General features: G+C 37.0%; 5 protein-coding genes across 6 annotated transcripts; 3 read left to right on the top strand and 2 right to left on the bottom strand.

The window, feature by feature from the left end:
- Position 1: 1 nt before the first annotated feature.
- Positions 2-3,786, bottom strand: LOC116842787. The gene is made up of 10 exons (XM_032812484.1): positions 3,580-3,786; positions 2,883-3,056; positions 2,531-2,786; positions 2,188-2,292; positions 1,902-2,086; positions 1,577-1,750; positions 1,333-1,398; positions 893-1,037; positions 308-485; positions 2-196 (listed from the first exon to the last, which is right to left on the bottom strand). Exons 1-10 carry the CDS (start codon positions 3,661-3,663, stop codon positions 73-75), a joined length of 1,491 nt encoding a protein of 496 aa, XP_032668375.1. The 5' UTR covers positions 3,664-3,786; the 3' UTR covers positions 2-72.
- Positions 3,787-5,196: 1,410 nt separating this feature from the next.
- On the top strand, positions 5,197-14,853 carry LOC116842756 (proteasome maturation protein). The gene is made up of 6 exons (XM_032812412.1): positions 5,197-5,361; positions 5,777-5,877; positions 6,038-6,098; positions 6,179-6,354; positions 6,461-6,554; positions 14,617-14,853. Exons 1-5 carry the CDS (start codon positions 5,359-5,361, stop codon positions 6,549-6,551), a joined length of 432 nt encoding a protein of 143 aa, XP_032668303.1. The 5' UTR covers positions 5,197-5,358; the 3' UTR covers positions 6,552-6,554; positions 14,617-14,853.
- On the top strand, positions 6,773-9,520 carry LOC116842754 (homocysteine S-methyltransferase YbgG-like). The gene is made up of 2 exons (XM_032812409.1): positions 6,773-7,753; positions 7,880-9,520. Exon 2 carries the CDS (start codon positions 8,257-8,259, stop codon positions 9,223-9,225), a length of 969 nt encoding a protein of 322 aa, XP_032668300.1. The 5' UTR covers positions 6,773-7,753; positions 7,880-8,256; the 3' UTR covers positions 9,226-9,520.
- LOC116842755 (homocysteine S-methyltransferase-like) lies at positions 9,675-11,325 on the top strand. Its single transcript, XM_032812411.1, has one exon. The coding sequence runs from the start codon at positions 10,114-10,116 to the stop codon at positions 11,071-11,073; it is 960 nt and encodes a 319-aa protein (XP_032668302.1). The 5' UTR covers positions 9,675-10,113; the 3' UTR covers positions 11,074-11,325.
- On the bottom strand, positions 11,194-16,842 carry LOC116842751 (leucine--tRNA ligase, cytoplasmic). Of its 2 annotated transcripts, XM_032812406.1 has the most exons (16): positions 16,545-16,842; positions 16,075-16,287; positions 15,751-15,960; positions 15,512-15,673; positions 15,191-15,435; positions 14,842-15,067; positions 14,548-14,766; positions 14,020-14,473; positions 13,814-13,952; positions 13,458-13,728; positions 13,147-13,394; positions 12,836-13,070; positions 12,498-12,755; positions 12,196-12,411; positions 11,875-12,103; positions 11,194-11,767 (listed from the first exon to the last, which is right to left on the bottom strand). In XM_032812406.1, the coding sequence occupies exons 1-16, from the start codon at positions 16,545-16,547 to the stop codon at positions 11,550-11,552; spliced, it is 3,546 nt and encodes a 1,181-aa protein (XP_032668297.1). In that variant the 5' UTR covers positions 16,548-16,842; the 3' UTR covers positions 11,194-11,549. The 2 variants fall into 2 exon arrangements, with proteins under 2 accessions (XP_032668297.1, XP_032668298.1); XM_032812407.1 differs by lacking the exons at positions 16,075-16,287; positions 16,545-16,842 and having other exon boundaries at positions 15,512-15,675; positions 15,752-15,889.
- Positions 16,843-17,102: the final 260 nt, after the last annotated feature.

Here is a 17,102-nt window from a genome sequence, read left to right as displayed (position 1 = left end):
ATTAATTTATTCCGCGATTACTTCCGCTGTCCAACGAATCAGTGGAGAAGAAAGAGTTGTATGTCTTCGAGTCTATGTGTTAATATCTTCTGTAATCCGGATGGAATACGGCACGTCGTGCACCGTAGTGTTGCTGCGGTAAAGGCCGCGTTGTTTGACAACATTCTTGACTAAATTCCGCTTGTACGCAATCCATCTGAAACAAAAATCCAAATAACAACCCAAGAATTTTATGAGAACAGACTGTCGATAATCAAAAGGAATCTGGAAACACGTAATTATTGTATTTCGACAGAATCAATCGTACTTTCGATTTTGTATGAATCGATCGAACAGCTGCTTCTTCGTCGGATACTTCGAGTCGATGAACAGTTTCACGCGCCCCCAGATATTAGCGCGATTCTGCTCGAGTAACCAATATCTCGGGATAAGTAAACATCGCATCGATGTGATTGCCACAATCCTTCGATGAAGCATATTCTCACCTGATTCAATAAGCCTCAATATATTGAACAATACGAATGTGCATTATATAGAGCAGTGCTTGGAATTATCTGTATTTTCGAGGATTACTTTCTTTTCCTTTTTTCTCTTTCACGCTCACGCCCGCTAAACATCGCTTAGCCTCAGGATTGTCAACTCAATAAGATCTGCGGGACTCCCCCCAATTTCTGAAAAATTCTTATCATTTCTATCTACCAACACACGTTGTATGTTATTATAATTACGATAAAACAATAATTAAAAAAAAAAACTGTCCAAAATTAAGGGAAGTTCTGCAGATCTATCTAATGAAGTTGAAAATCGCTTTGAAAGATGCAAGTAATTCCAAGTACTGACATAGAGAAAAACAAAACGTAGAGAAAAAAACTCAGACTTGCGTTTCTCTCACCTAAACCAAAGCAAGCGCCCCGAGAGAAGATGCACACCTGCATGAATACGGTTTGGATATCATCAGGGTAACGCAATTGCGATGTGACGGACGGCTCTTGCATTAACATCGCCGCGACGTCGGTGATCTCATGCCACGCTTTAATCTAGTTTACGTAATATTTATTAATGCACGCCAATTTATGAAATCAATTATGTAATTTACGTCAATCAATTATGTAATTTTGTTAACGCTTATTTTTCCTAAACGTGTTTGTCAAATTCAACGAATTATTCCAACGAATTTATTCGCAGATATAAACGATAACAATTATTTTATTAACTCTTTCAATAGAATTAATATATTTGACAGTGAAATAAGCTCGTTACGATATATTTAATTCAATATAAGATGATTCTTATATTATATAAGAAGAGATACAGTATAATTTAAATACTCACGACGTCGACGAGTGTAGTGGTAACGATACTCGATTGATCATTATCAGCTAGCGACTGGGCGTGTCGCTGCAGTAAAAAAGTACATCTATTATTATAAGAGAAAAGAAGTGAGAAAAGAAAAGTTTCCTCTTTTACAAAAATCGTATTCAACTAAATTTATAATGAAATTCATATATCTCGCTCGATTCATATATTCTCGCTCGATATATATTCGCATATATATTCGCTCGATCTCATCCGATACCTTTCTCGGATGATGAGGTTGAAACGAGTCGGAGGTGTTTGGATCATACAGTTCGTATCGCGTTCCTCTGCAGGTAGAGCTCTCGCGAACGAGCATGTGCTCGATGAGACGACACTCACCGCTCAAGATGAAATGCACGTAATTCACCATACCCATTCCGTCGCCCAGCAGGATCTTGAAGATAATAAATTTTTCTTTTCAATACCTTATCTTATGTGCATCTTATGTCTTTACCAACGATTTATTGTAATTACAGAGACAAAAGTCGCGCAAATTACGTCGCGCCAAGATCCTCCCAAGCGAAAACGACTTCGTAATCATTTACCTCGCCAGCCTTGAAGTCCTTCAGCTTGCTCAGAATACAACACTCCCGTGCTGTCTCGTCGCTCCACCACTTGAAGTAATTGAAGTGGACTAACGCGTCGCGAAGAACGTGCCACTTCTTCAACAGGACGTAACGCAAGATGCTGTCGAATTCGTATTGAGGCACGAGAATTAAGTCGACCGACGCTAAATGGCGCATCAGTGAAACAAAGAGAAGCGGTATGAATCTCAATAGAAGATTTTTTATCGTTAGGCAAATGAATTCTACATGATTCGCTTCTACTAACTTTTGCTAACTACCGTGGATGTTCTCGGTATGGAGTGCAACAGCGCGATTTCGCCAAACATGTCGCCCGCTCGTAAGGTACCAATATCCATGTCTTTCTCATCGCCTGACGAAGAGAGAATCACGTTTCAGAATTTTTTACCTCAACTTTACATTTCACCAAAAGGATTCTACGATCAGTCCTGCATGTCAGGCAGTTGCTAACTACCAAATCTTTTTTATCGGCCCGGAATTAGCAACCGGTATCACTCAGGTCGCTTAGTAATTAAGATCTTATGGAATTTGTTCGAAATTCTCTGCAATCCGAAACACGCAAAAATAATTCACACCGATTTTTTCCTCACCTGTCAATTCGTCAATCGTTACTTTCGACAGGTTGACCTCGCCGTTCGCGATGCAATAGAGATTATCCGCTTTGCGACCTCGACGAACGATTATCCGATCGGCGGGTAGATATTGATAAAAGCACACTGCCGCCAGTTTCTCCCTCACGTCCTCCGGATACTTTACGAATGCGCGCAGTTTCTTGATGAGCTCGTATATGTACACTTTATCTTCAGAGGATCTCTCCGACGGATTCACCAGCAATATTGACCGATCCTTGAATCAAATGCGAACTTTTCACACGCCATATATACGCATCTATATATTTTTATAATATTTCGTTTAACTCTTACGCAACTCCATTTCGCGTACCTTTAACGTCAGTAGCTTCTTTTTCTTTTTTTGCTTTTCTTCAGTCATTCTGATGTTGACAGTTACGTCATCGGTAGTCTCCTCAACCACCAGCTCCTCCATTATCCATTCCATATATGCCAAAACGCGCCGCACCGCTGACCGGAATAAATAACGACCTTTTAATCTATCGACCTGGAAGATGTTAATGCTAAGAAAGAAGACATATCCAGATAACAGACGATATTTTATGGATATCCTTAGGATATACTCTCTTAAAGTAGATCAGTGAACAGTCATTAATATCAGTTATAAGTATAGCACTGAGCAGTTTCAGTACTGTACTTATAGCTGCAAATCAGTATATATTTACTGCTTTCAATGATGTTTTACTGATTCACTTTAAGAGAGTAGAGATATCCTCTGAATGTCTTTAGAATGTCTCTATAAAGGAGATTTGTGCTATTTTAAGGTATGTGCTCAAAACAACAGATTTAATATATGTTTTAGAGATATTCTAAGACATCTAAAACAAATAGGATATCTTTCAGTCGTTTCTAAGATGTCTTTTAAATATTTATACTATATGAGACGTGAGGTTTTTGGTTGAAGTTATATTGGGATTTAAGAAAACGATTCGACTGATGTGAAGCTGAAAATAGTAGTGCAAATAGTATTATTGCTGGGACGATCCGTCGCTAAAACGTTATTTCCTTACCCTGACAGGTAGCAGAAGTTTCATCGATAATAATTTACTGAATGATTGTCGCAAGGTACTTCTTCTTCTCACATATACGGACATAGTGTTTGCAAATTTGCGGAACTTTGATAATAACCTATGAGTTATTGTAATTTTTTACTCGCAGACGCGCGCAAATCCATAAGAATTATAAAATGTTGTAGGTTAAGCAACTTGTTTGATCGATCGTTGAAGTCGTCATGCGTGTTGATGTCTTCTAATCACGATTTCACGTTATATTTGTGTGATTTCACATTTTCACTTTCTAATGCATAAGTATGGTCAAAATTACAAATAAGTTCGATAAAAAGCACAAAAATCCCGAAGTTTCCAGAGAATTATATCTCAAGTAACAATTTAAAATTTGAGATATAAATATCTATTGTCAACTGTGATTAATCGACAATAAGAGGCATTTGTAAATGTAAGATATTCCACAAAACATTGCATTTTCAAAAAATGCATTTCTGATTAAAATGTATTCTTAGAAAAGAAATCATATCTGATCTATAATTGAGTACGATTAAAAAATAAAATCTCTTAAACAGTCTTTGAAAATTATGCTATTTGAAAATAACAAGATATCTGATCTTCTGTTGAGTTTGTACTACTTGAACAATTAACTCGCTAGATCATCACATTGAGTTTCATTACTATTTTATTTTTCTTTTTTTATTAGGAATAAAGGGTGTACAAAAAGTGTACGGGTCTAGGTGCTAAGCCTATCTGACCCTTACATAATACGAACATTACTATTTCAATTGATGGTAAGAAATGATGATGACTCGTAGCGGAGATTTTAGAACTATAATTTATAATAATAGCTGATTTGCTGGATGTAGCTATCTGGCGCCACCTAAAAATATTGTGAGAAAACCGGTAGATAAAATAGTTTCAGTATTGAATAAGTAGGTTTGAGTCTTGACTAAAAATGCAGAAAATTAATTCCAACTTATCCGCTACAAATCGCTACCATCAACACAAAGAATTGGGTTGCGTTCCGAAATTCACTGCCAGTGCTATAAAATTCTATAGTATATGTAACATGAACTATAGATTTCAGTACTGATAGTGAATTTCGGAACGCAGCCTAGAGATTCTTTACTGTTGCTATTGCAAGCAGTCGCAAATAGGCCATGGTTCTGTGAATTTAGATTTGTCAAACGTGATGTGATATCGTTGATGGCTAGGTTGAGGTCATATCACGTACGCACAAGCACCCATCTGAAAGATAAGGATATAATAAAAGAAGAAACATGTGAATGCGGAGCCGAGCAAAAAAATATCAATCATATTTTATTTAAATGCTCCCTTTATTCTGACAAATCTGAGAAGCTAATTACTGAAATATACAAAGCTAGATATTCTACTCAAGTTGATATACATGAACTCTCCTTTAGTACTGAAAACATCAAACTTTATAAAGCTATCTCCAAGTTCCTAACTAGAATTGGCTACACTATTTGAGAATACACCCATCGCTTGCAACTCATGTACGATGGAAGCACTGTTCGGAGTAATGGCGTAGAGTCACTCACAGACTTGGTGTGCTCAGCCATATGATGAAACTGAACTGAACTGGCTGCGTTCCGAAATTCACTTCCAGTACTGAAAATCTATAGTTCATGTCACATATACTATAGAATTTCAGTACTGACAGTGAATTTCGGAACGCAGCCACTATCGCAAGCAGCGCGTCATCGATTGTACCAGCTCTGTGGAGTAATTTCTGTCGTACGCAAATTTAAAAACATTAAAATGGTAATAATTAATAACATCTTTCAACAGTGCGTTTACACATAAATTAACTACAATTTTTTAAATTATTTTGCATAACATATTGTATATTATATGTATGTAATGACAGGAATGTATTGACAGGTTAGGTTAACAATGACACTTAATTTTTATTTAGTGGTGAATTTTATTGTTATAAGATTTTGTTAATATATATAGTTAATATATATAGTGCAATAACAAAGAATAGTGATCTACATTCGTATTTTGCCTTGCAAATTTGCTAACTCATTCTTTGTAATTTGTAAATCTTAAATTGTTACTGTTTTGTGTAAAACATAAAAAATGTTCAATTTTATATTAAAAAGTTATATATATATATATATATATCCATAAAAACTGTAGAATAAAAATTCAGTTTAATATTACAATTTTTCAGAGTTTTGGTTTGCCATCACTGATCCCTAAACCTACTATACCAGAAAAATTTAACATTCAAGAAGGAAGTAGTTATGGAATATCAAGTCCTATGATATCAGGGTATGAAAATACACATCAAAGTTAAAATTAGAAAATTATTTTATATAGTATGAATTTAATTTCATCAAAATGATTCTAAATGATTCCAGTAAACTTGAATATACTTGATCCATTTTCTATAGTTTGATATTAAAGACTAATGTTGTTTTTGTTTCTTTAGCTTGTCAGCCACCAAACAGAACTTTGGCCCTGTAAATCAGTTGCAAGCTTCAGAAAAAAATGTAAGATATAATTGTATTTTATTAATATGATTAACTCTATTGTAAAATTACAGTTAATGACAAGTACATTTGTATTTCAGTATCAAAGAAACCAAGATCGTATGAATATGGTGTTACTTAAAAATACCCAAGGATTACATGCTCCATTACGTATAGCAATGGAATTAAAAGCAACTGAAAAGATTGGAAGACTTCCATTTTTATCATCATCCAATGTAATGCGAGATGTTCTGCTTGGAAAAGACCAAGATATAGGGTAATTATATAATTATAATTTTTTAACTATAATTATTTTTGCAGCAAGTTGATCAATCTATATTAGATAATCCTTAAATATATTTCTTTCCTAATATTCTTTTTAGGTTTGAAGACATTTTCAATACTTCTGAATTCAGGGAACAGATGGGACAACCACATGCTGTTGTAGAAAATCATTTTGGTTTTCTATTGTAAAAAGTAAGCTTAACAAGAATTTCTTTCAAAAAAAATTTAATTTATAACATACATACAATTATAAAGAAATAAACACAGTAATGCCTATGTATTAACAGTTATTAATACATAGTATCAATATACACTTAAATAGCGAATTCAAGCAAATTTCTAAATAATAAACTCTTCTAAATAATAAATTTTATCCAAATTTCCGACTTTTCTTTTTTTTAGATAACTTTTTTTATATTGTTGAATTGTGGAAACACATCGGAGATAAATTCTATATGTTTAACATTTTATCATGAAACAAGAAGTGTTTTATTTTGTCTTATATTATTATATTATTTATATTATTTATATTATTGCAGTGTTTAATGTGATTGAATACAATATTAATAGCGTATAATATTAAGATTTTTGTAAAATTTGCTATTGAATCAAATGTAGAACTTCAGAATCAGACGCAGATTGCTTGTTCTTATGTTTATTTCCTTATCTATATTTTTGTTAAAAATCATGCGAGGATAAAGTACAGCGAATAAAGCACAGTAAATAACGCAACATCCAGCAAGATTTCGCAAATGATCAATCGCTTGAATTTTACGAACAAGGATAGAGTGCATTATTTATTAACGCGGGAAATAAACAAGACTGCTCGAGAGAGAATTTAATATGATAGATCCGTTTATGAGATATGACATGTAACAGTGCAAACAGAAAATATTCACAAAAAAATAAACAGATTAATTAGATTGTCTTTAAAGTTTACATCAAAAAGTAAAACAGATAGATCGTGAATTTCGTATGCCATAAGTAAATAACTAATTATAATTTACTTATACTAAACTTTATAATCGATTTAAAAAGAAACAGACAATTAATAACAATTTTAACCGTAAGATCTTTGTTAGATTCACATTTATGCAAAAAATTACTATGGAATGGTTAATTTTATAAAAAAAAATAAAATATGAACTATAATAAATTTTCATTTCCATTATAATACATTTGGACTTAAATCAGATTTTTAACAAACAAAGGGCAAAGATAGCAGAGAATCTGCTTACTTAGCAGATTTGCTTTACGAATTTTGTTGTGTCTTGTCTATCTCGACATACGTATTGCTCATGTAAGTATCATGTTATCATTCTCAATGTCGCGCAATACAAGATGGCCGCAGCGAGGGATCAGAAGCGTATGCTGTATCATCAACAATTCAGGTATTTGTTGTATATCATATGTTTGTTCAATAACAATGCAACTATATTAGATAGATTGTTATTAGCGATTCGTCCCTCTTTCTTTCTTTTTTTCTTTCAGATAAAAATATTTTTTTTTTCTTTCAGATAAATAAGACATTGAAAACTTATTCTAGCCAAAGCTAGCGATAAGAGACTTCTTAATGCACATGACTTTGAATCACTTCATTTATTCATCTAAAAAAATGTGGAAATAATCCTAAGCGCAGAAAAAAATAAAAGACACTTCTTATCGAAATCTGCTTCTAGACGTCGTATTGCTAACAAGCAGACATTAATATATATAGCTTTGAGCCACGTTTCAAGTCGAGGGTCATCAAACAGGAAGTGTCAGAAGTCAGAGGACAGCCTGGAGGAGAGACAAGTTGTAATTGCAAATAGTAACGAAAACGTAGAATTTAGATATCGTCAGGCATTGATCATCAAATAGCAATCACCTGTCGCTAGTATCCTCAATAGCAACAATGATACGCGCTAAAGTGCTGGACGGCGGTTTCTCCGGTCAACTGTCTCGCCATGTAGGTGCTAAGTTCGACGACGACCCGTTGTGGACAGCGCGGTTCCTTCAGACTAATCCATCGGCCGTGTACAATACACACCTGAACTACCTGCGTGCCGGTGCTGAAATAATCGAGACCAACACGTATCAGGCATCAGTATCAGGTCTTATGAAGCATCTGAACATCAGCATGGATGAAAGTCTCACCTTGCTAGCTAAGGCTGTAGAACTGGCTAAACAGGCAGTAGCCGCTTATATGAAGGAAAAAACGACAGAGGACGAGCAAAATGCTGAGAAGCCCTTGGTAGCTGGCTCATGCGGACCTTACGGCGCTTGTCTGCATGACAAGTCGGAGTATACCGGAGCCTACGGAAAGAGCGTGTCGCGACAGGAACTAATGAACTGGCATAGACCGCGCATACGAGCGTTATTGGACGCCGGCGTCGATTTGTTAGCTCTGGAGACTATACCTTGCGTAAAAGAGGCGGACGCGTTGGTAGATTTGTTGCGGGAGTTTCCGCAGGCTCGTGCCTGGCTCTCGTTCTCTTGCCGCGACGACCGACATATAGCTGATGGAAGCGACTTCCGAGAGGTAGCTGTACGCTGCTACCGAGCCCTGCCCGAGCAAATCGTCGCGGTGGGCATCAACTGCGTCCCACCAAATTATGTGAAAAGCTTGTTGCAAGAGATCAATAAGGACAGTGACACGCAGGGTTTTATTCCTTTGGTGGTGTATCCCAACAGAGGCGGCTCTTATTCCGAAACCGACGAATGGATACCGGTCCCGGACAATCAGCGAATTAATTTGCCTGTGTTGGAATGGCTCGATCTGGGAGTGCGTTATATCGGCGGCTGCTGCAAGGTCTTTGCGGAAGATATACGCGCGATTCGCTCGTTGGTGGATCGCTATCGCCTCACAGAACAGCAGCATTGACTTCGAACGACATATTGCGGAATAATTAAGTCGTATCTTCTGGGGAAAATAGATATTAGCGGCTCGAGAACAAACAATATAAAAATGTTTTTCGGGAGAGCAAACACAATATTGCTTACGGATTTCGGCGCGGACAAACACATCGATAATACGCGATGGCGACACACGATACATCATAGCCGGATGTAGTTATTTTTTAAATTAATAGAAATTATATGCAAACCAATTATCTTCCTTCTCACATTGCCGTCTCATGAATTTAGCCCTGTTCAAAATCCATATCCTGTTACGTTATCCGCTTAGATTAGATGCTGACCTTTGGCATTGAGTCTATCCCGTAAGGTCATTTGGTGGAGAGCAGTCCATTCGTGGATATCGTCAGACAACATCGTCTCCCCTTTCCTCTATATACTGTTTACTAAATACCTGCCAATAAACTGAGCGCGTTGTACAAACGCAATAAATAACGCGTGTGACGCAACGATTTAGTGGACATGCACGATGCACGACGCGGAAGACATGTGTCCCGCAATCTCTGTTTGTGCGTTAGCTGATTACGTGCTAGATTAACAATCAGAATGTAGGCCCCGACGATAACGATGGGGAACGCTCCTCGCGAGAGCGCATATAAGTTACGCGCATCCAATTGACTTCTTCATATTGTCATCAGAGTAAGCGACATTACAAGAACGCGATTGAGACGCACGGTCGACATAGTCAGAAGACTTTTTCTCGGTGCTCCGTCGCCATTTGATCGCGAGCCAGCAATCAGGTCGACGAAACGTGTCTTCGTCTTCACTGGTACTGCACATCGGCATCATCTTCAAAGGGAGAACCTTTGGAAAAATCAAAAGCAATTTGAGAGATCATATTCGAGAGAGTTAAAGTATGTCAAAGATAAAAGTACTGGACGGTGGATTCTCCACACAGTTATCTACTCACGTTGGCGAGAAAATCGACGGCGATCCTCTGTGGACCGCGCGTTTCCTCGTGACGGAGCCAAACGCGGTTTTCGCCACTCACTTGGATTTTCTGCGAGCCGGCGCTGATATCATACAGACCAACACGTATCAGGCGACGATCGACGGCTTTATCGAATACTTGGGCATCAACGAAGAGGAGAGCCTCGAGATAATCCGCAGAGCCGTCGATCATGCTAAAAACGCGGTGAACGTCTACAATAAGGAGATAGAAAATTACACAAGCGTGACGAATCGAAAGCCATTGATCGCCGGATCCTGCGGGCCCTACGGTGCCTGCTTGCACGACGGCTCGGAGTATACCGGCTCGTACGGCGCGCGTGTGTCGCAGGAATTCTTAATCAACTGGCACAGGCCCCGTGTACACGCGTTGTTGGAGGAAGGTGTTGATCTATTGGCGATAGAGACGATCCCTTGCGAACGCGAAGCGGACGCTGTGGTCGAGCTATTGAAGGAATTTCCGAATGCGCGCGCCTGGCTGTCCTTTTCGTGTCGCGACGACGGCAAGAGCCTGGCGGACGGCACCAGCTTCCGGGAGACTGCCGTAAGATGCTACAAGAACGCGCTACCTGGACAGATATTAGCAGTCGGTGTTAATTGCATCGCCCCGCAATGCGTTACCTCTCTGTTAAAAGGCGTGAATAAAGGTAACACCGAGGATTTCATACCGTTGGTAGTGTATCCTAATAGCGGAGAGAAATATGTGGTGACTGAAGGATGGAAGAAGGACGGAGAGGTTCTTTCTCTGCACGAGTTCATTGACGAATGGTTGGACCTTGGCGTGCGCTATATCGGCGGTTGCTGTAGAACGTACGCCACTGATGTCAAACGGATCAAGTCCAAAGTGGATCAACGCCGAGCAACGTAGAGATTTAACGATTATCAAGAATGTTCGGCTTCGAGTGATTTGATGACACAATATCATCATCACGATATCGTATGCCTTATGAGATGCTCTGACACTTTGTCAGAAACATGTACCTTGTTGTAGAGATTTTAATATTTTTTTATTGGTGTTCAGAAAACAGTTTCCAAATGTAAAAACATTATCTCTGTCGAGTGTATACAAAAAGATGTTAATATAAATTAAATATTAAATACAAAGACTCTTTATAACATACTTTTTCTTCTCATTTGCAATATATTGCTGTTACATAAATACATTGCAGTCAATCTAAGAGTAATAAAACGCTTTCCTATTTCTTTTTATAAACGCATATTTATTTTGCGTTTAATACTGTCTCGTTGACGTACTTTTCTCACACACCATTTTATAAATAATTTATTATGTACTTACATATCAGTATAATATAATCTAAATTTTCCCGGCGAGATTAAATGCATCTACTTTTCCAGAGATTTATCGATGTACACTAATTTCTCGCCTATCGGGTATACGTTGCCCATAACACTGATTTCAATATCCCCCGTTTCCGCGTTTATATTAAATACAGAATCCGTTGGAATCTCAATTTTTCCTTTGAAAATATCCCTTATCATTGGTTTCATTCTTGCTCCCAGAACTGGATCCTCGTATCGATACAATGCGATCAAAGCGGGATCTAGACACACAAAAGTAGAACAATAAATTTCATATTACAAATAAGTCCGTCAATTAATGTATATTATCACCAATTGATTTACGTATCATTTAGAAGTAAATAAATACCTTTTATATGTTTATAATGTTTCGCAATACGAGACACGACATCTGAGGCCGTATCAGCTTGTGAGACATTTATAGACAATTCAAATAAACCGCAGTTACTTTGTGGATTAATAATATGCACTGGAACTGCAGTTTTCTTAGAGAAACTCATGTACGGAGCGCCTGGGCAACATTCTTCCTTCGTCTTCTCCGGGGCTTCATCCGTATACTTGATGATAATCTCATGAAGCTGATTATGAGGGAAACAGAGAAATAAAGTAAATATATACGCATATGTATATACAATCAACAGAATCGTCGAATATCACGGGAACTACTTACATCTAATGTATTTTTGAGATAATCTTTGTTGCTCTCGAGCACATCAAACTCGTTAAAATCGAGCGTCAAGTTCAGCGCGCTGAGACCGACGGTTTCTACTTTTTCCTTCACAACTTGCGCGAACGGCATTATCTTTTTCATGTACTTTTTCAACTCGCCCTTGCCTCCAAACTCCGTGACGAGTGCTTTATTGTCAGGTAATTTATTCCCGTTTTTCTGCAATGTAAATAAAGACAATAATATATATACGAAAAAAAAAGAAAAGTCAATCATTGCGCTGCACAGGAGCTATTACTACTTACAACATACATCTCCCTCATAGTCGTGAGAACGATACTTTGCCAAAGTGGATAAGTCTTGGCTACCCAAATAATTCCTTGCGTGGGTTTCTCTACGGCCGAAGCATCGCTCTTTCCCTTTGAAGGCTTCTTCGGTGTCACATAATTCTTTAGAAGAATTCTAAATGTATGAGCTGCGCTCATAAGATATTGCGACGATTTAATAAGAATCTCGTTTATGTCTCCTACTGTAGGCCATCTTGCATCTAATATGCTCCCGTTCTGCATCGTATTCATCAATTAAATCTCCATATAAAGACACTAATCCATCAATATCTTTATAATACCAAGAAAACACTTACTTTACCAACAAGCCCCCATATGTACTCGCAAACATGCGGACAAATAGGAGATAAGATAATGACTTGAAGTTCTATGTACTTCATAATAAGTGTTCGATTGATACCGTCCAACGCGCTCAATTGCAAATATTTATCCCTAGCCGCTTGAAATTCGAAAAATCCTGTCCTGAGTGCCTCCTTGTAAAGCATCCGTGAATAATTTTCTCCGGTCTCTCGAATTTTCAAATTCATTTCGCTATATTGGAATCAAAACGTGTTTCATATCGATTTGACAATATCTGAAATATATCTCTGAAGAATCATACAGATACCTTTCAAACACTTTGTCATTAAAAGTGCACGGTTCTCCATGCCTGAAAGAATCTTTCATAGCTAACACCTCTTTAATCCATTCTATGAAAGTGTATAATCTGAGAATTCCTGCATCGGCTGTACTCTCAACGAAATTAGCATCCTCCACGGAATCGCCGGAATCAGCTAGACAAAGACGCATTCCGTCGGCCGAGAATTTTTCCACAGCCTCTGCGAGCGTTAAAAAGTTACCTTCTGATTTGGACATCTGCCGAAATAGTAATTAAAATATTACATATAAGGAAATTTCGAACTTATAATTGTGCATTACCTTCGCTGAATTCAAGAGTAAATGACCATTCGCTCTAATCCCTTGCGGCCACAATTCAGGTTGATTCGGCCACATTGCTGTATGGTTGTAGAGGAAATAAGTAAGATGATTTTGCACAAGATCTTTTCCCGATACTCTCAAATCTACCGGATACCAGTACTGAAACTCGCGTCTCATATGATCTAATGCCGCTTTCTTTATATTACTCTTAGGCAGTTTAGCATCTTTGAAGAAGATATAATCCCATACTTCCGGAGTCATATCGCTGGCTCTAACGGAAACGATTAAATGCCATTTAATATAAACGAAATGATTAACTGTTCAGTATTGTAACAGTTAATTTTAATTTTATTTACTTTATTCCATATGTGTTAGGCTTGTTTCCCTTGAATGTTCCCCCTTGCAAGAAATGCGCTATTGTGTAGTAAGCCATGTATATCGTGGAATCGGACAGAGATTCTATCAACCAATTCTCATCCCACGGTAATTTGGTACCTAAAAATTTGAAAATCAAAAGGATAGCTATAATCAGGGGATAGTTCAACAGATAATGGATATTTACCAAGTCCATATGTTCTAGAACATGCGTGTTCGTGAAGCCAATCGAGACAAACGACGAAATTCTTTCTAACTTCATCGTGAAAGGTGTCCAGGTTCTTCAAAGCCTCCAGTGTCTGTTTCTTCCAGTTCTCTTCGCCGTAATCCAAATACCACTGATTGCACAGAGCCACTATACATTCGTCATTCGACCTCGAAATGATTATCTTCTCTGGTTCATAATAGATCACTGCTTCGCCATTATCAATTATCGTCTTTTGAATTAATTTCTTGATATCCTGTATCTTCTTGCCCTTATATGGACCTACTAATAGTACGCCGTCGTAAAATCCTTTCATGTATGCTATCTCCTTTGCTTCCATGAGTTTAATTTTGTCATTTTGAGATTGAATCTTTAACTGATCGTACAACGTTACTGCCACCAAATTTCCGAGTTCCGGAACATCGATGATTGGAATCTAATGCGTAAAGATATAGTCTTATAATTATAGTGTCTATCATGTATCACTGAATGATTGGTCATTACTCTTACTGGGTCATACGGCAACACCATCTCGTCGGCGATTCCGTACTTCTGTCTAAATGCTTCTTTCTTTTTCAGATCCACTAATGCAGCATAATCATCGGGCGAGTCACTAGGGACAGAAGTCACGATACCGGTACCTTTGTCTTCTTTTATCGTCAACATCGGCAATGCGTAGATCATCTTGTTAAAAGTGAGAGGAGCTTTCAACGGTAGTCCCAATATATCCTGAAAATATAAATTTTTGATTTAAAAACTCTGCAAATGTAATTGATTTCTATTGTATGAATAAACAAATCATACTTTGCCCGTAAACTTCAGGAGAATATCTATCTTTCCTTCCTCTTTAAAGAAATCTTGATAAGACATATTCCTCGCCGCACGTTCCGTAGAAATATATACATCCCCAGATGCTAAGGCATATGCTATGTAATTCATGTCTGGATGCACCCAACAATTTGTTTGACCATACATTGTCTCGGGCCTCAAAGTTGCAGCTACAAGATAGACTTGTTTACCGCAAAGCTTTCTATAATAACATTTTATAAAGCCTATTAAAAAATTATTGCAAATAATAAATATATATATATATATATATATATATATATATATATATATAAAACAAAACATAACTCAATACAAGGAATATTACTTGAGTTGCTGGGGATAAGGTTCCTGCACTTTCATCTTGATTAACGTGTACTCTTGCGGCCCGATGCCTTCGCCAGAGGATCTATCGTGATCCATACAAGGTTGCCCGTCTTTCGGTGAATAAATGGTGTATCTCTTTCCATATTTAACTTTGTTCCTAGATTTTAAATGATTAAACTGCCAGCGTACAAAAGAGTCGTAAAATGGATTTGCATCTGTTGTAATAAAGGTCCTTCGCCAATCCACCTAAAACAACATTAAAGATTAGATTAGATGTAGAAATTTTGAAAAGCAATATCTGAAAGCATATTATGTATCTCACATGTAGTCCAATAGATTTTAAGTCTTGCACAGCGAGTGGTGGAAAGTAATCCAACCAGTAGGTAGCATCTGTGAAATTCTTGATTTCCTCATCTTTTAAGCCAAGAGATTGCATAATTTGCCACTGATATTTGGCTGAGCCTGCTTTGGCAACTGCTTTACTCTGAAATTCATATCAATCAACTTTAATTCTTTCAGAAACATATATTATTCTATTGTATTTTAGTATTTTCTTTTTACCTTTTTTCCCTTGCTTTTATCTTTTGGTACTATATCATCCACTTGTTCTTCTTTCGTCTCCAATTCCTCAGGAAATTGTGGTGGATAGCCATATAGTTCTATTTCTCTTTTCAGCTTATCAGCACATGCCTTAATAGGCATACCAGTACAATGAAAGCCAAAAGGAAAAAGTACACTTTTTCCGAGGAGGCGATTATACCGAATTGCAAACTAACAATATTTATTGTGTTACTTATTGTACATACAATTATTATTATATATCTTGTTCAAAATAATGTAAGATCCTATAAAAGGCTATAAATGTGACAGTAAGTGGATACATACCTCACATTTTGACAATGAGAAGGTGTGACCTAGATGGAGACGTCCATTCATGTAAGGATATGGAAAAGTTGCGAGAAACTTCTCATCCGGTAACTTCTTATCTTGTAAAGGTGCATTCTCTTCGTATACCTTCGCGTTTTCCCATTTTGCTTGTACTTCTCTCTCAATTTGTTGAAGATATTCAACTTTAAAAGTTCCTTTTCTTTCTGTAGTCTGTCACATACATCATATTTTGGCAATTGGTATGTTAAAACAATAGCATATAATATATCCTTTATGTAAATTAAATAATAGAAAATCTTAACTTTGTTATTATATCGTAATAATTGAAGGTTAGCTATAAATTGTCCGGTGAACAGGTTAAAGCAATCAAATACAGATCAGCGATCGTACAGCATAATGCGAATGTTTACACAAATAATTTTTAAAGAATGAAACATTTCAGTATTCGTTGACACATAAAGGCTTACCATTTTGATAATATTTAATGCGGACAGTGGAATTAACTATCACATACGGCACGGATCGCACGTTGCGGAACACGTGGATGATACGAGCTGCATTCACTCCTCGCAGTAGCCAATCATAACCGATTACACGTTAACTTTATAATGCAATGCATTCTTCATGATGCAGTATATATTCAGTATAGAAAAACAGCTTACGCCCAATTTCTTCACTTCCGGTTAACTTTATCTGTCGAATAAATGTCAACCGTGATTGGTTAATCTTGCCAACCATAAATATGATTGGTCAATTTCAATAGAATAACTGGCAGATAAAGTTAACCGGAGATGAAGAAATTGGGCATTAATAAGTGCTTTGCATTATGCTGTCAGCAGCTTCGCTACCGTTATAAGATTTTTTGCTGAGTTATAGCGGTTTATACTTTTCCAACATGTTTATTAAAAATATGCTAGAAAAATGATCAGCGCTTAGTATATCGGTCCAAAATATTACATACATAGGAATATGTTTAACGTATGTATATACACGCCTTTATTATCGCATCAGTTCAAAATTGTGAC

This window comes from Odontomachus brunneus, unplaced genomic scaffold (assembly GCF_010583005.1).
Source record: "Odontomachus brunneus isolate Ranch 3 - 2012 unplaced genomic scaffold, Obru_v1 Obru_scaffold_027, whole genome shotgun sequence".
In the NCBI taxonomy this organism is placed as follows: Eukaryota; Metazoa; Arthropoda; class Insecta; order Hymenoptera; family Formicidae; genus Odontomachus; species Odontomachus brunneus.
The sequence above is the reverse complement of the archived record's forward strand: the minus strand, read 5'-3'. Positions and strand labels throughout refer to the sequence as shown.